The sequence below is a fragment of the Lepisosteus oculatus genome, chromosome 14, assembly GCF_040954835.1.
Source record: "Lepisosteus oculatus isolate fLepOcu1 chromosome 14, fLepOcu1.hap2, whole genome shotgun sequence".
NCBI lineage: Eukaryota > Metazoa > Chordata > Actinopteri > Semionotiformes > Lepisosteidae > Lepisosteus > Lepisosteus oculatus.
Window position 1 is genome coordinate 44,196,499 of NC_090709.1, and position 26,365 is coordinate 44,222,863.

At 41.6% G+C, this 26,365-nt stretch overlaps 1 protein-coding gene and 7 non-coding genes across 12 annotated transcripts; 3 read left to right on the forward strand and 5 right to left on the reverse strand.

Moving 5' to 3' along the window:
* The first annotated feature begins 410 nt into the window (after positions 1-410).
* On the forward strand, positions 411-504 carry trnai-uau (transfer RNA isoleucine (anticodon UAU)). The gene is made up of 2 exons: positions 411-448; positions 469-504. It is a non-coding gene; the product is annotated as a tRNA-Ile (tRNA).
* Positions 505-3,258: 2,754 nt separating this feature from the next.
* LOC138243278 (uncharacterized) lies at positions 3,259-8,576 on the reverse strand. 5 transcript variants are annotated; one of them, XM_069198859.1, is made up of 7 exons: positions 8,012-8,576; positions 7,373-7,441; positions 6,549-6,743; positions 6,229-6,448; positions 5,204-5,827; positions 3,835-4,816; positions 3,259-3,661 (listed from the first exon to the last, which is right to left on the reverse strand). In XM_069198859.1, exons 5-6 carry the CDS (start codon positions 5,480-5,482, stop codon positions 4,160-4,162), a joined length of 936 nt encoding a protein of 311 aa, XP_069054960.1. In that variant the 5' UTR covers positions 5,483-5,827; positions 6,229-6,448; positions 6,549-6,743; positions 7,373-7,441; positions 8,012-8,576; the 3' UTR covers positions 3,259-3,661; positions 3,835-4,159. The 5 variants fall into 5 exon arrangements, with proteins under 5 accessions (XP_069054960.1, XP_069054958.1, XP_069054963.1 ...); XM_069198857.1 differs by lacking the exon at positions 8,012-8,576 and having other exon boundaries at positions 5,204-5,542; positions 7,373-7,695; XM_069198862.1 differs by lacking the exon at positions 8,012-8,576 and having other exon boundaries at positions 3,835-4,813; positions 7,373-7,695.
* Positions 8,577-12,608: 4,032 nt separating this feature from the next.
* trnai-uau (transfer RNA isoleucine (anticodon UAU)) lies at positions 12,609-12,702 on the reverse strand. Its single transcript has 2 exons — positions 12,665-12,702; positions 12,609-12,644 (listed from the first exon to the last, which is right to left on the reverse strand). It is a non-coding gene; the product is annotated as a tRNA-Ile (tRNA).
* A 7,000-nt stretch (positions 12,703-19,702) lies between these two features.
* trnak-uuu (transfer RNA lysine (anticodon UUU)) lies at positions 19,703-19,775 on the reverse strand. The gene has a single exon. It is a non-coding gene; the product is annotated as a tRNA-Lys (tRNA).
* A 1,089-nt stretch (positions 19,776-20,864) lies between these two features.
* On the reverse strand, positions 20,865-20,936 carry trnaa-cgc (transfer RNA alanine (anticodon CGC)). Its single transcript has one exon. It is a non-coding gene; the product is annotated as a tRNA-Ala (tRNA).
* A 1,638-nt stretch (positions 20,937-22,574) lies between these two features.
* On the reverse strand, positions 22,575-22,647 carry trnak-uuu (transfer RNA lysine (anticodon UUU)). The gene has a single exon. It is a non-coding gene; the product is annotated as a tRNA-Lys (tRNA).
* A 1,532-nt stretch (positions 22,648-24,179) lies between these two features.
* Positions 24,180-24,251, forward strand: trnaa-ugc (transfer RNA alanine (anticodon UGC)). Its single transcript has one exon. It is a non-coding gene; the product is annotated as a tRNA-Ala (tRNA).
* Positions 24,252-25,535: 1,284 nt separating this feature from the next.
* Positions 25,536-25,608, forward strand: trnak-uuu (transfer RNA lysine (anticodon UUU)). The gene has a single exon. It is a non-coding gene; the product is annotated as a tRNA-Lys (tRNA).
* The last annotated feature ends 757 nt before the right edge of the window (positions 25,609-26,365 follow it).

The following is a 26,365-nucleotide window of genomic DNA, read 5'->3' on the forward strand; positions in this document are numbered from 1 at the left end:
TAGCAAACATATTTAGGTTTCCTTAAACTTTTAATAAAAAACGACTTTCCTTTCAATCTCTGATGTCACTGTAAACCCGGACGTGATGTTCCGCAGATGTGCAGTGTGCCTTCTTTCTTATTCAGGTTTACTGGATTTTTTAAATGAAAATACAAACCCGACAGTTTCAGACACATGAATGTCACTACAAATGACAAATTTGTAGTGTAAATCCGCCGGGCTGATTTACGTGTTTGACCATCTCTCTCCTCCCTCTTTTGCAGTGAGCACTATTTTTTCATTTTCTTCCCTTGTAGTTTCCTCGCTCTTTTACTGTCCCTTTCTCCCACGGAGAGACGGAAAACATGCCGAAATCGTTTTCACCCTGTGTTTGTGCAACGTCAGTGTGTGAAGGGACAGTTGTCTCCGCGGCTCCAGTGGCGCAATCGGTCAGCGCGCGGTACTTATACAGCAGTGCACAGCGGAGTCATGCCGAGGTTGTGAGTTCGAGCCTCACCTGGAGCAGTGTAGCCTGTCTTTAGCTACTGAAAGCAACTGTCCACTTTAGATACTGCTACTTATAGGTCGTCCTTAACACCTTATCTAACGGGATTGTAGCCTGTTAGGTATTTGCTGGAGATCCGATCTAAATTAACATCAAAGGAACAGATAAAGGTTTATTCCACGTCACAACCAAAGAAGGGTCCACGTTGTGTTACATTCTCTTTTCAGCATGGAATAAACCTATACTTTTTCCTTTGCAGCTGACACACGTCACTACTTAAATTCCCATCAGCTGTGGACCCCCAGCTGATCTGTACACAGATAGATAGAGGAGAGGTCTACTGGGACTAAGGAAGCCAAAGTATGGGGTACCAAAGACTTGAAAAAGCTCTCACATTAGATTCTGTGTTTTCGCTGTTTCCCAGATTTTTTTAAATGTTCTTTTTGTTTTCCCTTAAGTATTTTTTTATTTTATTTTCTGTAGTCGTTAGACATTACTGTGGGACTAGTTAACTTAAGTTCTTACATTGTACCTGAAATTACCACATGAACTACTACTCTGTTTTTCCTTTTTTTTAATAAAGGCACAAATGCTGTTTTTTTTTCCTTGTGGCTGATTGGCAATGACCCTACAACGGGTCATTGCTACGAACCTGGCTACTGAAATTTGTCAGCAGCTCTGTACTAAACCTGTTCTCAATTGCAACAAACCTAAAATAACATCTGCTGCCCATTAGATCTTATTGATGTAGGAGACTAACTTAAGCCACCTCTTCACAGGGTTTAAGTAGCTCAGTAGTGGAACAGTTGATCGCTTTTGAACTGTTCTGAATGTAGTGGAAATAATATGGTCACAAAGTAAAGAACATACAGTATTCACCACTCGCTTGAAATATTTAGCTAAAATTGTTTTCTAGACACCACAACTATTCACAATGAATTTGATCAAGACATGTCTTTATTAATAAAAGTGTAATTTATTAATAATTAAGATTAATCCAAACCTTTATTAGTAGCTGTATTACCGGTTAATCTGATGAGAATTCAGAACATGAGACTCTCGCTCAGTAAACACGCTTTATCGTTTACTGAGCTTTCGATGAACGTCTAAGTGAAAGACAAATTCACTATTTTCACTTTTTGTTTAAAGAACACTTTTATCACATGTTCTGCACTCCCGATGGTGTTTACCAGTGCTCTTTCTACACGCCTGATTTGAGCGTCTTTACAGAGAGCCTATTTGGAAGCCTCACATATGCAAATGGTGACACTTTATTTTCGCTCCACATAAGAAACTCATAAATCTTTGAATGATTTCCTCTTCGCCTGCAGCACTAGCATTTGTCTACAGTTTGTGGCATCTTTTCAACACAATAAATTTCACCATGGACTGAAAGATCAAATGGTTTTGGCAAAAGATAAGGAGATCTCCTGGCCTGTAAGGGATCAAACCCACAACCGTGGAGTTATTAGAATGACAATCGATCCAACTGAGCTACCTGACCACATACAAGCGAGGCTCTCTGTGCAGCATAAAATTTAGAGAATTATTTTTCCCTCTGAATTTAAACCCTCACAATTATGTGTACTGGCTTTCTGGAAGTGGTGGATATAATGAAGAAGAGATCAGCCTCTGTGATGCAATGTGATGCAGTGTCAAGTGACACTGACCTTCGTTATACTGTTCCCTGCTGCATTTTAACCTACTGGGGAAATATTGGTATCCATGCATGAAAGTTTTCCTCCTTGTCAAATTATTTTCAAGCACATTTTTGTTGTTGAAAATAAACCTTGTGGATTTACATGTTGTGTCCCTCTTCTGTTAGTGTCACCCAAATTGATACATTGTTCTCTGGCGATTCTTCAGATCATACCATTTTGTACAATACTGTATCAGTATTGTAGAACTCATCTCATTAAAGAAAATAAGGCTTTTTTTGTATATTTTATTATAATTGTATTTATATGTGGAAATATGTTATTTTAATATCGACATGTAAATTTGAAAAATTATCCCCCCCCCCTAAAAGCAGGCAGCCTAACATTTTCAGCTGACAAAAAATTATATGAATTTTTAAAGATCCAGACTGAAAGTTTATAAAATATAGTTTTACACTATATGCTGCTGTTTTAAAAGTATTCTTATTTTACAGGTGCAACTGTGGTTAACATTGCTGCCACGCAGTGCTGGAGCTCTGTGTTTATTTCCTGACGTGTTGTTCTATCTGAGTGGAGTTTGTATGTTCTCCCCATGTTTGTTTGGAGTTTCCGCCAGGTGCTGCAGTTTCCTCCCACAGTCCAAAAACATTGTGATATCATTTTAGGAAGTGAATTTCATGATCGTAAGTTGTCTAATGTCATTTTGTCACACCTGTCAAAGTGTGAATTGTTTGAACTTTCATCTTTCCTGTCATTTGAACCCAAATGCCTCTGTAACAATCTGTAGTTAATATTTCTGCAGTTTTAAGTGAGGTAGCGATGCTGTATATTTCAACGAGCCGTCCCTTCTTGCAAGACAAGGACCCTTAATTTCTCTTGATTTGTAGGGAAATGTAAATAACACTCAGGATGTCTCATGTTGTGTCTGGATTTGTCCACAGTGGCTTTTCTCCTTTGTGTGGTCCAATGTATACATATTACTAACAAACATTTAAGTTTCCCTTTCCATTGGGGTTGATATTTTCATTGTGAGTTGCCAAGAGCTCCTTCATTTTTAATTGATAGTTTTAATATAATAAATTAGACATTATATGCACATAAAATGGTTCTAAAAAGTTTATTGAAAAAAAACTTCAATAAAAGTAATAAAAAATCTTTCCCATCAAAAGTTTTACATTCAGAATTTACTTCAAGGAATGGTTTAATTTCTTATTTCTGAAACATCAAATTATAGAAAGAAGAAAGAAGTGGGATGTTCAAGCCTCCCTTTTGTAAAACACAAGCTGCAGATACAGACATTGAGGAGAGTGTGGAGTGAAGTGGACTCAGGTCACAGTGTCAGTGTGGAAACAGTGGAGTGAAGTGGACTCAGGTCACAGTGTCAGTGTGGATCCCATCCCTGAACAACCTCACCCACACTGAGTCCCCTGTCTGTAGTCCCCTTTACCTGAAGTGGGGTCTTTCTCAATGTCCCCTGGATCTCTGTATCCAGAGGGCGTCTCATCAGAGAGGAGTCTCCCTGTGAACAGACGAGCAGGTCAGTAATGGCTCTGACACAGATTGGCCTGTCAGATACCTCTTCTCTCCCAGTCAGTATTTATTTGCTGGTGTGAAATTAGGTTGAAACTAATGACAAAGGTTAGTCCAGGTTGGTAAAGGGTGTACTCCTGCATCTTATTTATAATAACTCACCTGACAGCGTCTGGACTCTGGGGCACACTATTTTTCCAAAACTCTCCAGCTCTCCATCTTCTCCTTCAATTGTTGCTTCTCCAAAACTCTCCTCCTTTCCTCCTCCTTCTTCAGCTGTTTCTTTACCTTTTTCACAAACTCTCCTCCTCTCCTTCTCCTCTTTTGCTTGTTTCTTCTCCTGCTTCTCCAACAGTTTCCTCCTCTCCTTCTTCTCCTTTGCCTGTTGCCTCTCCTCCTCTTCCCAAAATCTCCTTCTCTCCTTTTCCTCCTTTGCTCGTTTCTTATTCTCCTCCTTCAGCTGATTCCCCCTCTACTCCTCCTGAGCTCACCTCCATTCCTCCTTCTCCTTCTGCCTCCTCTCCTCCTCCTGCTGCAGGCGTTTCTCCAGCCCCCGGGCGTAGGCCTTCCACCTCTTCTGCTCCTTCTTCTCCCATCTCACCTCCTGCTTCTGCTGCTCCCTCCTGTTCTCCTCCGCCTCCTGGGCACGTCTCCGCTCCTCCTTGTTCATGGTCCTCCTAATTGCATCTGCTGCCTTGGTGCGTCTCCTCTCCTGCTTCTCCTCAGTGTTCCTCCTCTGCTCCTCCTTCTTCTCCCGTCTCCTCTTCTCCTTCTCCAGCATCTGCCTCCTGTCCTCTCCCTCCTTCTCCCATCTTCTCTCCTGTTTTTCAAACACTTTCCTCCTCTTCTCCTCCACCTTCATCCTCTCCTCCTCCAGCTTCCTCCTCTCCTTCTCCTCCTGCACCTCCTGTCTCCGATCCATCAACCACCCTTCCTGCTTCTGCCTCCTCTCCTTATCCCGCTCCTGGGTGTTCAGGGACCGGTGCCTCCCAACCCGGACATTCCTGACTTTCTCCACTGGTGCCGCTGTCCTTTTGCCCCCTTGCGGCTCCTTCCATCTCTTCAGCTCTGTAGTGTTGCTCTTATCCTCATCGACCTCGGAACAGCACAGCATCTTGTTGAAGGAATGGGAGGAGCTGACCTGCTTTGAGAGAGAGGAGTTAATATAGACACACTGACTGGACACTCCAGTACATGAACACTGCACTGAGAGAGAGAGGGGTTCATACAGACACACTGACTGGACACTCCAGTACATGAACACTGCACTGAGAGAGAGAGGGGTTCATACAGACACACTGACTGGACACTCCAGTACATGAACACTGCACTGAGAGAGAGAGGGGTTCATACAAACACACTGACTAGACACTCCAGGACATGAACACTGCACTGAGAGAGAGAGAAGGGTTCATACAGACACTGGACACTGGACAGGAGTAAAGAGAGGATCAGAGCATCACCCACCTTCTTTTTCTTCTGTCTCACAGGAGGTGGTGATTGGACACCACAGTAAAGGTTCACTCCTCACCTCTCCTAGAATCACAGGAGCTACAGGGTCCTCTAGGTGTCTCAGCACCTGTGTTCTGACTTTCAGCAACTCTGGAGGCCTCTCTTCAGGACTTGGACCTTCCTGACTCTCCTGATTCCTCTGCCTCTTCTTCTTCTTTTTCTTAGTCTTCTTCACCTCAGTCTTCTCCTGGGAGGTGATGGGAGGGAGGCGAGGGAGGGGTCTGGGGACAGGCAGCTGGCTGGACAGTGGGGCAGTGACCTGGGGCAGGTCAGTGTCAGGATTAGAAGAGGTGGACATGTTGTCCTCTTCATCTTTTTCAGGGCTGACTTGGAAAGCACGCCTCTTTACACTTGGACACTGAAGACAGACACAGGTCTTTGCTGTTGGGGTCAGTTCTTCTTATTCTTAATATACCCTCAGTACATGCATTGTGACTGTAATAAGAGTCTGCACAGTTGACTCTACACAAGGACAGAGGGGGCAGCATGGAGCAGTCGGCAGGGAGTTTAATGAGCTCAGCGGCGTCAAAGGTGAGTGTAGAGGGAGGGCCCAGGGGCACTAATACTTAGGTCCAGGAAAGGAAGGGGTGGACAGCTGGTTCTCTTTGAAAGCCTATTCCACCTGGATAATGGGCTGTGGAGGCTGAAGACACACAGCAGACCTTGGTAATGGAGACACCCTTCACTTCTAATTCTATAAGGTCCACATGTACTGAGTTTCACCAGGTGAGTCTGCACAGTTTGTCCAATAAGATCCTGGACAAGTGTGTCTACACAGTTTTTTAAGTGTTTGTACAGGGGTGAGTCTATACAGTGTGTTTAATAAGAGTCTAAACAGGTCTGTTTATATAGTGAGTCCTAATAAAAGCTTGTACAGTCTATACAGTCTATACAGTCTATACAGTGTGTCCTATAAGAGTCTGTACAGGTGAGTCTGTACAGTGTGTCCAATTAGAGTCCATACAGGTGAGTCTATACAGTGTGTCCAATAAGAGTCTGTACAGTTAACTCCACACAAGGACAGAGGTTCTGTTCGCTTCTCACCTGTCTCGGAAGCTCAGGAGCTCTGACACTCCTTAGAGGAGGGAACTTAATGGGGGCAGCATGGCACAGTCAACAGGGGTTTCTCTGAGCTCAGCGGGGTCACAGGTGATCGAAGAGGGAGGGCCCAGGGGCGCCAAGATCCAGGAGAGGGAGGGATGGACAGCTTGTTTTCTTCAACAGCCTCGCCCACCTGGATTGTGCGTCTCCTGTGCTGTGGAGACTGAAGACAGAAGACCTTTCTGTTCCTGCCGAGTCCCACAACAGGTCAAACTGTCCTAAGACTACTACAAAGAGAAAAAATAAACCTGCTATTCACAGACCTCAGCTACAGGGACTCCCAGGTACTTCTGCAGGATGAGGTCGACGTCAATGTCGGCTGCAACCTGGTGGAAGCACTTGCTCACCTCGGAGAACTCACACCTGACCTTCGTGTTTTCAAAGTAGGACTTCAGTGTCTCCACCGCCTCTTCGTAGTTGTCCTGCTTCATGATTCCTGTGCCCTGGAAGGGAAAATCCTAGGAAAATGGGGAGAGAGAATCAGGCAAGATGTCCTGACCATGTCTGCAGTCGTCAAACCAAACCTCCATTATATGAGCTTGTGTTGTCTGTTGTCTTCACTGTTTTAATTTTGGGATTTGGTAAAATTTCTTATCATATCCTCTGTGAAACTTCACTAACTCAGTACCAACTCCTGTACCAGAGAGAGAGAACAAAGACAGTGAATCATCATCATACCTCCACAGCGCCAGACAGGAGATGCAGCCTAGGGGTGGAACTGTGGTATCTCTAAAGCCAAAAGAGAGGGGGAGGGGGGGTCACCCCGATGTTAATAGAGCAAATAGAGAGATGGGGTGTCACCCTGCTGTTGCCATTGATGACCAAGAGTCTCACTACCCACTCTATGATGTCCCCTAGTGTTGATCTGTAAGTGGTGTGTCTTTCAGTCACCCACTTGAAATAACAGCAGGCTGGAGTCCCAGCCCAGCTCCTGTATCTCTCCCCTTGGATCTGGGAGATTTCCAGGTTGAGTGGGGTGATGCAGATATCTTGGAAAGCTGAGGGGTCAGGAGAGTCACCCCAGCCCCTGTACCGCCCCAATACCACAGTGCAAGCTGGACAAGGGGGAGGGGTTTCTGGGACTCACCAATCCCACATATGCTGCCTCTGATCCAAACTTGGCTAGGACCTCATCGTACAACTCCAGGCAGTCCAGCTGGATGGAAGACATCGCATTCTGAGCCCAGGTCCGCACCCGGCTCTCCTCAACCTAGAGCAGCCCCTCCAGTTCGACCCACAGGCCCTCGCCGAGCCACCACAGGGCAGCCGGGGCCTTACCTACACTCTTACCTACAGTTACACTATAACTAACACTTACACAAATACTGCCAATATTACAACAGTAACACTGCAATTAAGGCTTACGGTATCATTATTACTAACAATAACACAAACTTAGTTGTACACTAATAATACCAATAATAACAGTAATACTATCAAAAGAACTAACATGACAATGAGTATTAATATTCTGACACTAACACTATGATTATCAGTAATATTAACATGAATACTAACATTAAAACTAAAATTAAAAGTAGCTCTATCATCACTAATTCTCACATGAATACTAGTATTCAGTAGTACTATCATCATTAATACTCACATAGACACACAGACACTACACATACTCATGGACACACACCCACACACATCAAACACTCACAAACACCCACAAACCCACAGACACCACATACGCTAATAGTGATAAAAACACAGCACTCACAGATTTCTGTTCGTTGGTCTGGACTCTAGAAAGTTATAAAGTGCTCTAGAAATTTGCAAGCGACTCTGGACCTCAACATCTGTTGAAGGGTCACTTCTGTCAGACACAGCATTGGAGCCCAAGCCCACCTACACACACACTGACAGATATACACCCACACATTCACACACATTATGACATACTGACAGACACACAACCACACACTCACACATATTCACACAAACACTACACACACTCACAGATACAAACTCACAGACGCACACAAACACACAACACACACTCACAGGCACCACGCACATTTATACACACAATCAGACACTCACACACATACAGTACTCGCACACATTCACAGACACACACATACACACTGATAGACACCACACACTTGCAGACACACACCCACACACTAACAGACACACACCTGCACAATGACAGACAGATCACACTGACAGACACACATTCACACACTGACAAACACCACACACTCACAAACACCACAAACTCACAGACACACTCTACAAACACTTATAATAACAGTAATGCTATCACTAGCATTAGTATTAAAACTACCAGTTGAACTCTCACTAATATTCACATAAATACACTAGCATTAGTATTAGTTGCTGTCCGTGACGTCACACCACACTTTGTGACAAAGGCGAGACATCTAGCCAGGCACAGTGACCTGCCGTGTGTCGCCATGGTTACCATACTTATGATTTGTAAACAAATGGAAAATGCATTTAAACTGTTACTTACACAAATTTATTAACTTTGAATATAATTTTCTAGCTCTAGGATACAATTCCTAAATAATAATTTGAACAAATCATTCTTTAATTTCAGATTGAACATTATTAACACTAAACGCATGTTAATTAATAGATATTGACTCTTTTCTAGATTTTTAAATGGGTCAAGAACGGGAAAAGAATCAGTGCTCACCAATCGGTGAACTTAATCGATTATTCTACGGCTTTTTAGTTGAATTAATTGCTTGTCGATAGATAAGTGATCAATAACTCTCCCGCGGTCTCGATCTCTGATTCCGGCGCTCTGCCTGGTGTCTGTGACATCACAGCGCTCTTTCTGACAGAGCAGAGCTGGAGGAGACTTCTGTCCGGAGCCCGGGGGGCTTTTCTTACAGATATAACATCTCCAAAAACAAAACACACCGCTATTAAGAGAAGCGATTCATAACAGCAGGAAGAGGAGAATGACAAACTTAGAAATGAAATTCATTAAACACTAACAGAAAAAAATGTTTACTTCACAGAATAATGCGTTATAAAGCATACTCCTGTGGAGCAGAAGAGAAAGAGAAGGAGCACAGGTCTCTATAATAAGTGCTTTTAAGCGTTTTACACGAATCTCCATAGAATAGAAGCCAGGAGGATCAGACTCCTGATCCTGGAGGTTGAAGAGCAGCTCTTGGTTTTATTTTTACTCGATCTCTCAGTTCCTCAGCCAGTTTGATTATTTAATTAACTATATAACTGTTATCAGACTCTGTTTAACTGTATATTTATAAGACTCCCCATGAGAGACGTGTGGGAGACGCTGAATCCCAGGGCTGGTGTGGAATCACACACAGACAGGTCTTCTGTGTGATCTGAGTCCCACTGCTCAGAGCTACAAACTTGTCAACTAGTCACTATTGTAGACACGACCATCAGTCTGCTGCTGCTGATAATCATATTACACTTATAAGAGTGGCAATACTGCTGTTCATTAAATAAGTAAAAATAATAAGAGATAATCCCATATTGCTCAATTGTCAGTCAAACACTTCTGACAGATAGGCTTATTCCATGCTGAAAAAAAGAAGAAAGAGAACACAAGGTTTTGGCTGTGGAGCCTTCTTCAGGTGTGAGAGAGACAGGGCAGTAGGCAAAGGTAAAGTAGCGGGAGAACAAAGGCTGGGAGGGAGGAGGAGTGAGAGGCGGGAGCAGGGGACAGAAAGAGAGGCCAATCAAAAGGTGTGAAGTCAGAATAGATGTAGAGAGGTGTGACAGAAAGAGGGTCTTGGAACAGCTGTGAAGAGACAGAGTGCTGGTTTAGTGAGAGAAGCGGGCAAGTGGCCCAGGGAGGAAGAGATTTAATCTGTTTCTCTACTGTGCATGTTTAAATCCACTTAATATTGAATATTAATATGGAATTTTACAACTAAGGCTAAATTTTGGAAGCTGAAACAGAAGTACTGTATAGTACAATTTTGTTTTGATTTGAACCGATGTTTGCACCACAATAATCCATTCGTCGTCGAAAGAAGCAAAGGCAGATGTGTTTTGAATCTCACGATGATCCTGTTCTCAATCCAAAAGAAAGGTTTAATGTGATCCCACTAGAAAAAGAGTCAATTTCTATATCTAATGATGTCCCTCAAACATTTTGTAATATCTCTGGGAGTGTATACAGTAGAAGCCTGGTTAACTGCTTAAATTCAAACTAAACAGGACTATGGGAATGAGATTTGATTTTGAACTGGGATTTAAATAAATAGGAACGCTGCACTACATTGTGCTTTATGTAAGACAAAAGGTGGGCTTCCTGTGTTTTCGATAACTCAGTTGTAAGAGCGGAGGAATATAGTGGAAACAGCAGGGAACTCTTTGTTCTCTGGTTTGAATCTGGCTGGAAGAAAGGTGTTTTTTATGTTCTTTAATCAAAAAGTGAACATTTTTCATTTACTTAGTTGTCCAGCAAAAGCTGAGTAAACGGTGAAGCAGAGCCTCTTGTTCTGAATTCTTCTAACATTGTCTAGGCTTGTAGACTCCTCACTCTTCCTAAAACAAAGTGCCGCAGATAAAGATACAGTACTTGTCGGGAGTTTAGTTCAGTGGTAGAGCACATACAGTACAGTACCTCGCATGTATGTGACTGTTTTCAATCGCTGGCGTCTCCACTCTGGATTTCTTCCTAAGCGCGATATCTTTCCTTACTTGTGTGTGAATTTCAGTGCGACACATAAACCCTTTGTCTGTTTTATAAATATTCTATTTTAAATCAGTTAAAACAAAAAAAGTACTAATTACATACACGTAGAAAACACATGTATTTAATTTGAAAATGTGGGCAATGTATTACAAGTTGTGGAGCTGAGCTCACAGTAGAGCAGTTGATATCGTTAAACCACGTATTGTTTTTAAATGACGCTACTAAGCACTGGCACGGTGTTTGTGCAGTCCTACCCAAGCTTTCTATCGACTGGATGAGTCTCCTGTTCCATCTCCAATTCTTTCCGCACATTTCACCTGTTTCACCACCGTTATCATTAGACTATAGCCACTAATACGAGAATACTGTTCTGAAAGACTGTCTTAAATAATAATGTTGAAAAGGGTAATGATAAGAGTTTTTTTCATTAAGGTAACCATACATTTGCCTGTATAGTACAACTTATTATCTGTATCCGCAAATCCCCAATATTAATGCTGTCTCCTGAGAAACACAAGTGTAGAGTCAAATCATATTAAATAATACAACAAAACTATTCAATTAACACCCCTATGTGACAGAACACATTTAAGACTTATACCCTTTTAAATATGTATTTCCTTCATTTCAGTTCTGTCCCCGGGATACCTGAAAATTCATTATAGTATAATAAAGTCTGTGCATGCATTACCTGTAATACAGCTACTAATACAGATAACATTAAATTCATTATTAAGATATTACACTTTATTAATAAAATATGTATTGATAAAATTCCTTGTGAATAATTGTAGTGTCTGGAAAGCAATTGTTCATTACTTAATGACGATATTATTTCCACTACATTCAGGACAGTTCCAATGTAATCTATTGTTCCGCTTAGTCTGCTTAGTCTCCTACTTTAGTAATGTCTAATGGGCAGCAGCTGTTATTTTAGGTTTGTTGCAATTGAGAACAGGTTTGCTACAGAGCTGCTGACAAATTTCAGCAGCCAGTGTGTTGCAACTGACCCGTTGTAGCTACCAATCAGCAGCAAGGAGAAAAAACAACATTAGTTTTGCCTTTTTTTTAAAAAAAAAAGGAAAACCGAGTAGTAGTTTATGTGGTAATTTCAGGTACAATGTATGAACTAAAGTTAACTAGTCCCACAGTAATGCGTGGGATCCTATCAACAGAAAAAAAAAAGTTGTAACCCGAAAACACAACAAAACGAGAAGTCTCCCGGGAACCTAGGTAAATCCCTGTAGTAGTCTAGCAAATATAAAAAAACAACCAAACGCAACAACTTTAAAAGAAAAAGAACATTCAGAACAAATCTGGGGAACAACAAAAACACAGAATCTAATGCGAGAGCTTTATCAAGTCTTCAGTGCTCCTCTTGTCTCAGTAGACCTCTCATATATTTGTGTACAGGTCAACTGGAGGTACACAGCTGATAGTAATTTAAGTAGGGACCTGCGTCAGCCTGCGTGGGCTGCAAATGGAAAAGTATAGGTTTATTCCATGCTGAAAATAGAAGTAAACACAACGTTTCAGCTGTGGAGCCTTCTTTGATTGTGACTCGAAATAAACCTTTACTTGTTCGTTTGATGTTAATTTATCTCCACCAAATACCTAAGAGTATCTAAACTCAACAGTTGCTTTCAGTAGCTAAAGACACTGCTCCAGGTGAGGCTTGAACTCACAACCTCGGCATAACTCCGCTGTGCACTGCTGTATAAGTACCGCGCGCTGACCGATTGCGCCACTGGAGCTATGCAAGTTGTGCTCCTCATACAGACTGACGCTGCAGAAACACAGGGTGAAAACGGTTTCGGTTGTGGATCCATCTCCACATGGGGAAAAGGAACAGTAAAATAGCAAGGAAAATACAAGAAAAGAAACTGAAAGAATTGTGCTAACAGCAAAGGGGGACGGAGGGAGGTGGCCGGAAAAGTAAATCAACCCGGCGGATTATTTGTAGCGACATTTTTTGTCAATCAACACACGGATTTCTCTTCATGTGCCTTAAACTGTGCAGTTTGTATTTTCGTTGTAGATAGGTTTCTTCAGACGTCCAGTAAAGTGACAATAATGGAGAACTAGCTGACGCACCCCGTCGTGAAGACCCTCTGTAAGGTGATTACACGTTTCAATTTCAAGTCGCCTCCTTTACACTCAATTGCAGCCCCGAAACTGAGAGAAAGCATGAGAAATGGCTTCAATTTCAATGTGAAAGTGCAGTACAGGCTCGATGGCTTCACATCTCCCATCAATCAAATAAAATTGCAGTAAAGCGATCTAAATATGACTCTTAAGTACTGGGAAAGATGATTATTTTGAGCGTGCCTCCAAGGGTCTGCTACGAGGCTTAAGTTGGCTTCTTATTCGCCAGCTTCTTATGCGTGTTTTTCGTTCCACCTTAAATGGTGCTGCTGTGATGTTATGTCGCCTTTCGCCTGTAGATGGCTCTCTTCGATCAGTACTAATCCGGCTGGAATACTGAATACGGAATAGTGAATTCCTTCACTGAAAAGGAATATCCAAATAAATAGCGACTGTCCAAATTATATTTTTGTATGGAATATATTTCAGAAAATCGCAAACCAATTTTAAAAACTCACCACAACACGGACTTACACTGGGAAAAGGTGATTGCACTTTCTGCTTATTGCTACGGCCTTCCCCCCGATTATGAAAATGTCTCACAGTTCTGACACCGACGTGTGAAAGACAATGTAACAGACTATCAAAATCCTGAATTACAAGAAATTTTAATGCACCAGTTTTTTAAATATGACCCTCTGATCCTGGCATGTCAGTATACATTTCGAAAAAGTATGGCACCAATCGCACGAATTGCAATGGCACAAATTGTTGAGAATATCACTGACCTTGCCGATATTTGCAGGGGATACGAATGTTTTGCACATGTTGAACTACAACACGTAAAAATTGAGCTTCTTAGTCAATATCACCGGGAATGTCCAATAATGACGAACATCAGTAGCTTCAAGGAAACTTTGACTCGCACATGGAGTTTTATCTTCAAATGGAGGGTGGGAGAATTTATTTGTACTCTCGTTGCTCATTAGCTAAACTATTTTAAAAAATATGACACAGATTTTTTCGAGAAACTTGTAATCGCCTTAAAGAGAGTCTTCTTGAAGATGTGCACCAGCTAGCTCTCCACTGTCAATTGACAGGACTTGAGAAGAAACTGTTCCCATACAACCAACATACAAATTACACATCTTAAGGAACATGAAGAGAAATCCGTGTACTAAATAACATAAAACTGTCGCTGCAAATTATCACCAAGCTGTTTTATGTGTCTGACCACCTCTTTCCTACTTTGCAGCGAGCACAAATCTTTCTGTTTCTTCATCGCAATTTTACTGTCTCTTTCCCCCATGTGGAGATGGATCCACAGCTGAAACTTTAGGTCAGTTCCTGTTACTCTGTCCGATTGAAAGAGCTGTATTAAAGGCACTCCCATCTCTGCAGGAAAGTTATTGCTGCTCTCAACACAATATACTGCAGCCAAATATAGCGATACTGTCACTGCCTGTGGGCCACGTGTTCCTGCTGTCAGTCTATAATGTCATGTTCATCCACACCCAGAAACATTACTGCTGGAGCACAAGAGTTATAGAGGCGCAGTCCATAGAGCAAGAATCTCTTAATCTCAGAACTGTGGGTTCAGCCCCCACATTGGGTCCCTCTGTGTCAATTTGATCCCCCCAATCCTCCTAGCATGACCTGATGGCGTAACAGTGATACCCAGTACCCAGCGTAATTCAGCTTTCTTTCCACTTGATTCAGATTTTGATCTGAAATCATCAGCCGAACAAGAGTTTGTCTAAATCGAGGGAGATCTGCTCACAAGCAAGTATTAAACACTTCAGCATTTTCTGTTCGAATACCACACTTTGTCAAAACACTGCCGTTTCGTAAGCTAATAAGTAACGGTTTTTGAGCACGCATTGTATTGTTAATGCTTATATTAAAAAAGCATAAATTCACATAGTGGAATTTGGACTGAACAAAGTAGTCCAGCCCTTTTACAACATTACATACCCACTGATTAAAGCTTAAAACTACAGCAACAGGAGTAGCAATAATGGCAACAACATGTTTGGAGCTCGGCATTTCATTTATTCTGCGGAAACGTATCGGAATGAACTGCCCGAGATAAAAGAGTAATTGCGGCTTCAGATCGTTTTTACAGAGCATTGCGTTGTTCATGCTGACTACACGCATTACATTTGTCATTTACTGCAAGCGTTGCTTTTCCAGGTTTTTCTGAAATTCCTCGCATTTGAGCCAGCACTAAAATATTTCATTCCCGTCGCTGAATACATCGTGGAAACGATATTTGGAACGGAATGTTGTCACTCATGAAACCTCTTTGTTATTCGGTTCTGAAGTTTGAAAATGAAAATAAAACGGGGGTCACTTCATAGGCTTGAAAGAAGTCCAAGCAGCATAAAAACCCGCGAATTCTCACAAAGGCTGCACCTTTCTTCTGCTGCTGTTATAAATCAGCCTTAAACATTTGAATACATACCTTACTGCTGCTAATCACATTCACGTGTTTACGAAGCTTTTTTCTGTCCGTTATGTTTTTGCTAAGCAGTTTCTCCGTTTTCCTCGTACTGTGATTGTCAGCGAGCACAACAAGACTGAAACAGTGTAAAGGCAGGTAAAAAAGACAGGGTAAAACGCCTGATTGTCGGGAGTGGGATTTGAACCCGTGCCTCTATTTGGAGAGTGAAACACGAATATGTGAATTTGCGGTTTTAAACCGCTCGACTATCCTGAAGAAATAAGTGCTGGCTGCACCAGTCGCATCCGATCTTCCGTAATTTTAGGACGATTGATACGACTGGACGAACACAATTTGTGGCGTTTAGTATGACATGGAAAACGGTACCGGAGCATTCGGGTCCGGACTACCAGACTCAGAAACAGTTTTTACCCCCGCACTATCAAACTATCAAACTCCCAGCCTCTCTCCTCACCTCTCACCTATGATCTGAACCTCACAGTGCCTTCTTTCTTACCAAAAACCCAAATACACATTGAAAATCTACCTCTACCATACATGTCAAAAGCTCACTCCCCATCATTTCTATCCCTTTATTTCATTCTTTTGATGCATGTTTTTGCACATAACCTGTTACCCTTTTGTTGTTTTGCACACTGCCTGTTGTTGTTTTTTGCACATCGGCTGTTGTCTCTGTCTTTCTTTTGTTATACAATTGTATTGTTGTGTTTTTTTCTTTGTACTACTTATGTCCGAGAGCTAGCTACAGTAAATAGCATTTCGTTATACCATATACCTGTGTATGAGTATAATGACAATAAACTTGGACTTGAACTTGAACTTGACATAGTCTTGCAGGCAGTATATTATTTTATCGTTTACTCGTTTAAAAAAACATGGTCTTCTCGTTCCTAAGTCAGATTTTTAATGCTTTCGAACGTTACTTCCAACCTGGACTGACAGCTCACCCGATCTGTTTGTGATCAGACCATGGAGTCGGGGGCTGTACCAAGCGCACGTTCCTTCCCAATGCTGAGGCGATCATTCGGAAGATGGGTGTGAAGAGAGACAAGCTTTGTCGACTAAAAAACAAGGCAGGATATGCACGAATACTAAACACTGGCGACAGTTATGCTCTCTTACTATTGAGACTCTTACATTGCGAGTTTTTTTGAAGACTTTGAAACTGAAGGAAAGTGGAGACAAATGAAACAGGCACGGGTGGGGTGTACCCACGATCTTCGGTTTACAAAACCGACGCCCTACCACTTGGCCACCGCACCTTCGAGGAAATATGGGAATAATGTTGTTCAAATTATTTTTTTCTGAATCTGGTTTACATCGCCTGGAGGCAGCAACAACAATAAAAGGGATACTTAACAAGGAGATACGCTGTAGCAGTGCGACTCCAACAGATGCTCCTGAAGAGGCTGGAGGTTTAAGCCAGCTCCTTAGAGCACTCGGCCACGTTACTCTCAACAGCGGCTCTTCAGCTCTTGTTGTTTGACCTAGTGTTTTTATAACGCGTGGAATTGACCGCAGCTTCGTTTTCTGAGATGCTTTCTCTCACGTGGTGAAATCTCGACCTCTTTGGCATCTCTGGCTATAGTTCTTCTGTAGAGCAGGCTTTCACACCTCTGCTTTTAGTGCCCTTGAAGTCATTTTATTTTTACAGGAAGACGCATTCCCTAACGATCTCTCCTGTTTTAGAAATGCTTCATAAGGCGTGTTTGATTCAACGGACAAACAGTATACTAATTGTACAATGCAGATTTATGCGGCATTCCTACTGGATTTGAGTGGGATTCTGAAATACTTCTTGCAAAGGTATTCAGACTTTCTTGAACCTATAATAAAAAAACAGACCTGAAACTCCCTAACTTCCAATCTCTGATGTTGCTGTCCTTAAACTCGGACGTGATGTTCTGCAGACGTGTGCATAATGTCCTGTTTTCTTACAGTGTAGACATTTTGCTGTTCACGCTCCGCATTCATCTGCTTTGTGCATTGTTAGTCCGCACCTGTAACATGTAATGTCAGCCGTCCCCTGTTCTTCTATATCTCTAGCATGACTGCGTCCGGCTGCTCGGCTTTTGTTTGTAAAGTTTGAGCGAGCGCCCCGTTCAGTGTCACTTTGTCACTGTGGTCAGAAAGCATTCTTGATTCTGCTTGAGCTGCTTCATGAATTCTAGCGACTGTAAGAGCTCTTTCTAAAGTCAGCCCTTCCTCCTGCAGCAATTTATAGTCTCTTATGTGCACATTTTTCCACAAGTTGATATCTTAACATGTCAGTTTCCAATACTCCAAAGTCACAGGATTTAGCCAGTTCTCTTAGTGCAGTCACGAAAGCAACAACAGATTCGTCCTGAGACTAAGTTCTCTGCCTAAATTTATGCCGTTCCAAAACCACTTTTCTCCGCGGTGTAAAGTAAGCGTCTAAGGCAGCTACAGTCTGTTCATATGTACCTTTTTCTCCAGGGAGGTTGGCGAAAATCCGCTGCACGGGAGCCCCGATACAGTGCAGTAGTGTAGCCCGTCTTACGGCATCCTGAGCTTCTGTAGATCCACTGGCTATTTAAAAAAATCTGTACGACTCCATCCATATCTTGTATTCCGTATACAAATCCGGAGGTCCGAGGTTCAGTAGAAATGGTGGAAAAAGCTGAGCATAAGCAAAGCTTCTCGGCGCGGCTACCATATCTTCCATGGCGCAAGCTAAACGAAAAGTCCGAAAATTCAGAAGTTCGTTTCTACCAGCAAGATAACTAAAATCAGCAGTGTTCTGCTCGCTTTGAGTCCGTTAACCACTCATCTCTCGTCGCCATAAATGTTGTGTATCTTAATAAAGAGACGTTTTCATATTATTTTAACTATTTTATTAACTACACAGATCACGCCCTTACACCATATATTCCCGCCTTCTACTCTCTCGTTCTGTTGTCTCGCGATCTCTACTCACTATACTACATTTAGCATGACTTCTTGTTGCAGTTGAGCTCAAAGCTGGAGATGATCTCCATATTCTACCGCCGTAACTAGTCCGAAACGTAGTACACAGTACACACTTTTTAAGTGAACTCAGGTTGTTAAAAAATTAAACCAGCGCCCTGTCACAGAAACGTACCCCAGTCTCCCGCGCAACAAGCGGGGGTACTCAGCACTATACTAAAGAGGAGCGCTTGTCTGCAGCTGAGCGTCAGCTCTGTTTACTGTCAGCAGTCATTTCCTCATTTCCAAATACTTTTTCACCTGCTTTCAGCTTTTAAAGACGGTCATAAACGCTCAAGAAGTAATTAATGTCAGTTGGAAGTCTGTTTCTGTTGTCTCAGCTCTTGATAAAGAAAAGCCGTGCATGGGAGACTCCCTCTCTGAAGAAGTTTGCCGTCACCCTGCGAGGGAGAAGAGCCATCAATCACCGAGGCAACTACTGAGACAGTTAACATTAAACACGTGAAATGCGAGATGTTGTGATTTTTTTCCCGCTTAAGGCTTCTATCGTTTCTACTCTAACGAGAAAGACCTCTTTATTAGAAGTGAGATTTTAACAAACGTCTCCAGGGTTAACTGCGACCTGAACGCAACGCCTTAGACCACCAGCCATCTGGCCTGTGGTACTTAGAGCAGTGCTCAATAAAAATGATCAAAAACCGAAAGCGCTTCTTATGCGGATCAGTATATTCCGATACCACTGGTTCTGCAGAAGAAATAAGAAAAGCCGAACTCAAAGCAGTGTGTTGCCATTACGGGTACTCTGCGGCTGCTTTAAGATCTACTCACACCGTGTTGCCATTAAGGCTACCTAGTTAAAAAAAAACTTATCGTCATCTTTTTGAACGTGATTATTAGACACCCGTTAAATCTCCACCGAGGTTTCTTGAGAGATCGTTCAGCGAGCGAGTATTAAACTACGTCGCTTCCAACCTCTGCTCTCACTGTAAACTCGGACGTGATGTTCTGCAGATGTGCAGTGTGCCTTTCCTCTTGTCGTATTCGAGAGTACTCACTATGTGAGCTCCTCACTGCGTGTTCTGTACTCTACTGTGATTTAATTTAGATGATTACGGGGAGTAGAGTGACAAGATCTACTTGAACATTTTCGGTTTGTGAAATGAAACACTAAATACACTACTGTAAATACAAGTAATGGACATTTAAAATAAACACAGTACAGCTAGAACAGTGAAAGATAAAAGACTATTTAGAATGACATTTAAGAACAGCACAACCGCCCGAACAGGGACTTGAACCCTGGGCCCTCAGATTAAAAGTCTGATGCTCTACCGACTGAGCTATCCGGGCTCTGAAAGAAAATCGACACTGTCGGGATCCTCGCAAGTCACGTGTCTCTTGTTCCGAAGAGCAGTCATACCTGACCCGTCTGGAATGACCACTGACAGACTTTATCATGAAGCGACGGCACCACTCCCAGTAGAATGAGTGAGAAATACAGCATGACATGGGTAGTTAAGGGGCTCCCACAATCCATCTTTCCTCACATTACTGATTTTTTTCAATAGCATTTGGACCTTTTTTCACATTCAGATTTTTTTCTCATTTAATAAAATCTTTTAATCAACAACATTAAAAAGAAAACAAATGGATCATTTTTTGGAACAATAATTTAAAAAAATCTTTCAATGCCTTGGTTGTATACGTGTGCACACCCTTTATAAAGGGAGTTGCAACAGTGCTGAAATATAAAGAGCATTTCTGTAGAGAAAACAGCATTTTTTCTGCCTTGATGTTAAGCTTAGGGAGCCTGTCTTTTAGAAATTCTATTTCTTCACACCCTGCACAGCCTCCCGACAGACTAACGAATATTTTTGGGAGAAATTGGCTCACACACCGGAAGACACTAACGTTTATTTACGTTAGAGTATGTGAATAACAGTTTAACCGAAAAAGTTTGTAATTGTGATTTTGTTAAAATTTAATAAATCGTCTATCATCAGTAAGTAATTATTAAGAAATTGTTTTATTTCATAAACTATAAGACAATTTAGAAAGTTTATAGGTCATAAACGTCGCTTATGTTCTTTTAACTCTAGCGTTCAGGATCCAAACCCAGGTGCGGACGGTTGTGTTTCTTGAATCTCTTGTAATCATCAAAAGTCGATGTGTAGTCCTTCAGTACTTTCTCGAGTTGTGCCATGGATATTTTATACGATCAATACTTGTCATGCTCTTTTGCATTTTCCTTAACTAAATTAGTTCAAATAATTTAGGATTTAACAGAACTAAATGAGGTACATTTAAAACAGCAGCGCAACTCTGCAGCACGTCGAGTGTGCCTGCATTTAATTGTGTAAACCTGGCTCTCTCTGAACACGAGCAAAGAGTTCTCACTCAACAGAAGATTGCGATGTGAGTACTGTAATATAAAGCACCTGGAGATGCCAGGGATTGAACCCGGGACCTCATACATGCGAAGCATGCGCTCTACCACTGAGCTACATCCCCGATGAAAAAGTTTACGAACAGACTTAGAGATGTGCAAATGCTCACTGATCACACCACTCACGAAGAATGCCTGCAGTTTCCCACTTTCGCGTTTCTTCTACTACAGAGTAAATTCATAGGAATGAAAAAATAAGGAAGGAAAAATAATCGCATCGAAGCTTCAAGAGGCTGGGCACAAATTAATCTGTTATTTTTGCATCCAGTTACATGGGCGACGGTGGTTGATTCCCAGACGGGGGAGTGCTTTTTTTTTTCTACCTCCTTACTCGACTGTCCTTCAATTCTATTTTATTTGAAAGCTATTTGCATCTTTTAAGTGCTCTTGATTAAACTATGCATAGAAAAACAGCAGTACTGATGATTTAGTTTAAAAGGGTGAAACAACGCCCCAACCACAGGAATGGTAACAGGAAGGATCGTGTTCTTATTTAATATGTCCTTTTGAGATGTCTTGTCAATGCACACAGGCGGTAGAGCTGAATAATTTACTTTTAGTTCTTTCTATACCAGGAAGAAAGGAGCAGACTTTAACTTTAAGAGGCAAAAATGACACCTTGTCAAAGCTAATATTTATTAAAATGACATCACAACAAAAGAGTGGAGCCTTGAGTGAATAAAGCCTTGAGTGGAGCCTTGAGCTTTCATTGGACGTATGTGTCTCCATAACTTTGTAGGTGAGAGAGAGGATTGTGATAATTTGCAGGTGCTTCTCGGAAGTGCGTTGGTGGTACAGGCGCCTTCCAAATAATTGAGTCGGGTTTGAATCCCAGCCAGTGCAAACCCAAATCTTTTCAAGATAATTTGTGGTCCGCTAACACATCTTTTGAAACACTACAACAGGTAACACCCCGTGTGAAACATCATGAGCATCTGTTAAACCTCTCTACCTGCCCGTTCCTAGCAGAGACATGCCGAGGGTCTAAAGGGACATTTTGAGCCGTAGAAACATTTTATCATTCCATACTTTCCTGTGCAGTCAGGCCAGTTCCACTTTAACTGCGCCCAACAACGGAGGTCGTTTTGAAAACTACGAGAGTAAAGGCACACTGCACGTCTGCAGAACATCACGTCCGAGTTTAAGGACAGCAACATCAGAGATTGGAAGCTAGGGAGTTTCAGGTCTGTGTTTTTATTATAGGTTCAAAAAAATCTGAATACCTTTTCAAGAAGTATTTCAGAATCCCAGTCAAATCCAGTACGAATGCTGCATAGATCTGCATTGTACAATTAGTATACTGTTTGTCCCTTGAATCAAACACGCCTTATGAAGCATTTCTAAAACAGGAGAGATCGTTAGGGAATGCGTCTTCCTGTAAAAATAAAATGACTTCAAGGGCACTATAAGCAGAGGTGCTCTACAGAAGAACTATAGCCAGAGATGCCAAAGAGGTCGAGATTTCACCAGGTGAGAGAAAGCATCTCAGAAATGAAGTTGCGGTCGTTTCCACGCCTCATAAAACCATGTGGAGTAGAGTGACAAGATCTACTTGAACATTTTCGGTTTGTGAAATGAAACACTAAATGCACTACTGTAAATACAAGTAATGGACATTTAAAATAACCACAGTACAGCTAGAAGAGTGAAAGATGAAAGACTATGTAGAATGACTTTCACAACAGACTTAAGAACAGCACAATCGCCCGAACAGGGACTTGAACCCTGGGCCCTCAGATTAAAAGTCTGATGCTCTACCGACTGAGCTATCCGGGCTCTGAAAGAAGATCGACACTGTCGGGATCCTCGCAATTAACCTGTCTCTTGTGCCGAAGAGCAGTCATACCTGACCCGTCTGGAATGACCACCGACAGACTTTATCCAGAAGCGACGGCACCACTCCCAGTAGAATGAGTGAGAAATACAGCATGACATGGGTAGTTAAGGGGCTCCCACAATCCATCTTTCCTCACATTACTGATTTTTTTTCACATTCAGATTTTTTTCACATTTAATAAAATCTTTTTATCAACAACATTAAAAAGAAAACAAATGGAACATTTTTTGGAACAATAATTAAAAAAATCTTTCAATGCCTTGGTTGTATACGTTTGCACACCCTTTATAAAGGGAGTTGCAACAGTGCTGAAATTTAAAGAGCATTTCTGTAGAGAAAACAGCATTTTTTCTGCCTTGATGTTATAGGGAGCCTGTCTTTTAGAAATTCTATTTCTTAACACCTTGCACAGCCTCCCGACAGACTAACAAATATTTTTTTGGAGAAATTGGCTCACACACCAGAAGACACTAACGTTTATTTACGTTAGAGTATGTACAACTCAGGCTTTAACAAATGTTCATGATGTTTCACACGGGGTGTTACCTGTTGTAGTGTTTCAAAAGATGTGTTAGCGGACCACAAATTATCTTGAAAAGATTTGGGTTTGTACTGGCTGGGATTCAAACCCGACTCAATTATTTGGAAGGCGCCTGTACCACCAACGCACTTCCGAGAAGCACCTGCAAATTATCACAATCCTCTCTCTCACCTACAAAGTTATGGAGACACATACGTCCAATGAAAACTAATTTTATTCACTCAAGGCTCCACTCTTTTGTTGTGATGTCATTTTAGTTGATATTAGCTTTGATAAGGTGTCGTTTTTGCCTCTTAAAGTTAAAGTCAGCTCCTTTGTTCCTGGTATAGAAATAACATGTTCCATCTTTGTTTAAAAACACCACTAAAAGTAAATTATTCAGCTCTAACGCCTGTGTGCATTGACAAGACATCTCAAAAGGACTTATCAAATAAGAACACGATCCTGCTTGTTACCATTCCTGTGGTTGGGGCGTTGTTTCACCCTTTTATGTTCTTCTACAATATTTGCAGACAGGGCTTTATCACTCGAGTTGTACAGAACAAGTGTGCATCGGTCCATGAAAATCATCAGTAGTGCTGTTTTTCTATGCATAGTTTAATCAAGAGCACTTAAAAGATGCAAAAAGCTTTCAAATAAAACAGAATTGAAAGACAGTCGAGTAAGGAGGTAGAAAAAAAGCACTTCCCCGTCTGGGAATTAACCACCGTCGCACGTGTGACTGGATACAAAAATAATAGATTAATTTGTGCCCAGTCTCTTGAAGCTTCAATGCGATTATTTTTCCTTCCTTATTTCTTCATTCCCATGAATTTATTCTGTAGTAGAGGAAACGCGAAAGTGGGAAACTGCAGGCATTCTTCGTGAGTGGTGGATTGTGATCAGTGAGCATCTGCACATCTCTAAGTCTGTTCCTTTACGTTTTTCATTGGGGATGTAGCTCAGTGGTAGAGCGCATGCTTTGCATGTATGAGGTCCCGGGTTCAATCCCTGGCATCTCCAGGTGCTTTATATTACAGTACTCACATTGCAATCTTCTGTTGAGTGAGAACTCTTTCCTTGTGTTCAGAGAGAGCCAGGTTTACACAACTAAATGCAGGCACACTCGACGTGCTGCAGAGTTGCGCTGCTGTTTTAAATGTACCTCATTTAGTTCTGTTAAATCCTAAATTATTTGAACTAACCCTAACCCTAATAATTTAGTTCAAATTCAGGAAATCCAGAGATTGCTTCACACTTGCCGTGGCTGTTGCAGAAAACACCTCTTGAATCTTACCCGGGATTTCTTGAGAGATCATTCAGTGAGCGAATCCTCCTTCTGAACTCCGCACTGTCCTGTACTGCTCTCGTGTAGATGTGAAGCGCAGCCATAAACACACTTTGAACTTTTTCCGTTTGTTAATGAAAATGCAAAAGAGCATGACAAGTATTGATCGTATAAAATATCCATGGCACAACTCGAGAAAGTACTGAAGGACTACACATCGACTTTTGATGATTACAAGAGATTCAAGAAACACAACCGTCCGCACCTGGGTTTGGATCCTGAATGCTAGAGTTAAAAGAACATAACCGACGTTTATGACCTATAAACTCTCTAAATTGTCTTATAATTTATGAAATAAAACACTTTCTTAATAATTACTTACTGATGATAGACGATTTATTGAATTTTAACAAAATCACAATTACAAACTTTTTCGGTTAAACTGTTATTCACATACTCTAACGTAAATAAACGTTAGTGTCTTCCGGTGTGTGAGCCAATTTCTCAAAAAAAATATTTGTTAGTCTGCCGGGAGGCTGTGCAAGGTGTTATAAAATAGAATTTCTAAAAGACATTCTCCCTAAGCTTAAGGCAGAAAAAATGCCGTTTTCTCTACAGAAATGCTCTTTACATTTCAGCACTGTTGCAACTCCCTTTATAAACGCATACAACCAAGGCATTGAAAGTTTTTTTTTTAATTATTGTTCCAAAAAATGTTCCATTTGTTTTCTTTTTAATGTTGTTGATTAAAAGATTTTATTAAATGTGAAAAAAATCTGAATGTGAAAAAAGGTCAAAATGCTATTGAAAAAAATCAGTAATGTGAGGAAAGATGGATTGTGGGAGCCCCTTAACTACCCATGTCATGCTGTATTTCTCTCTCATTCTACTGGAAGTGGTGCCGTGGCTTCTGGATAAAGTCTGTCAGTGGTCATTCCAGACGGGTCAGGTATGACTGCTCTTCGGCACAAGAAACACGTGACTTGCGAGGATCCCGACAGTGTCGACTTTCTTTCAGAGCCCGGATAGCTCAGTCGGTAGAGCATCAGACTTTTAATCTGAGGGCCCAGGGTTCAAGTCCCTGTTCGGGCGGTTGTGCTGTTCTTAAGTCTATTGTGAATGTCATTCTAAATAGTCTCTTATCTTTCACTCTTCTAGCTGTACTGTGGTTATTTTAAATGTCCATTACTTGTATTTACAGTAGTGTATTTAGTTTTTCATTTCACAAACCGAAAATGTTCAAGTAGATCTTGTCACTCTACTCCACGTAATCATCTAAATTAAATCACAGTAGAGTACAGAACACGCAGTGAGGAGCGCACACAGTGAGTACTCTTGAATACGACAAGAGGAAAGGCACACTGCACATCTGCAGAACATCACGTCCGAGTTTACAGTGAGAGCAGAGGTTGGAAGCGACGTAGTTTTTTAATACTCGCTCGCTGAAAGATCTCTCAAGAAACCTCGGTGGAGATTTAACGGGTGTCTAATAATCACGTTCAAAAAGATGACGATAAGTTTTTTTTTTAACTAGGTAGCCTTAATGGCAACACGGTGTGAGTAGATCTTAAAGCAGCTGCAGACAGAGTACCCGTAATGGCAACACACTGCTTTGAGTTCGGCTTTTCTTATTTCTTCTGCAGAACCAGTGGTATCGGAATATACTGATCCGCATAAGAAGCGCTTTCGGGTTCTGATCATTTTTATTGAGCGCTGCTCTAAGTACCACAGGCAAGATGGCTGGTGGTCTAAGGCGTTGCGTTCAGGTCGCAGTTAACCCTGGAGACGTTTGTTAAAATCTCACTTCTAATAAAGAGGTCTTTCTCGTTAGAGTAGAAACGATAGAAGC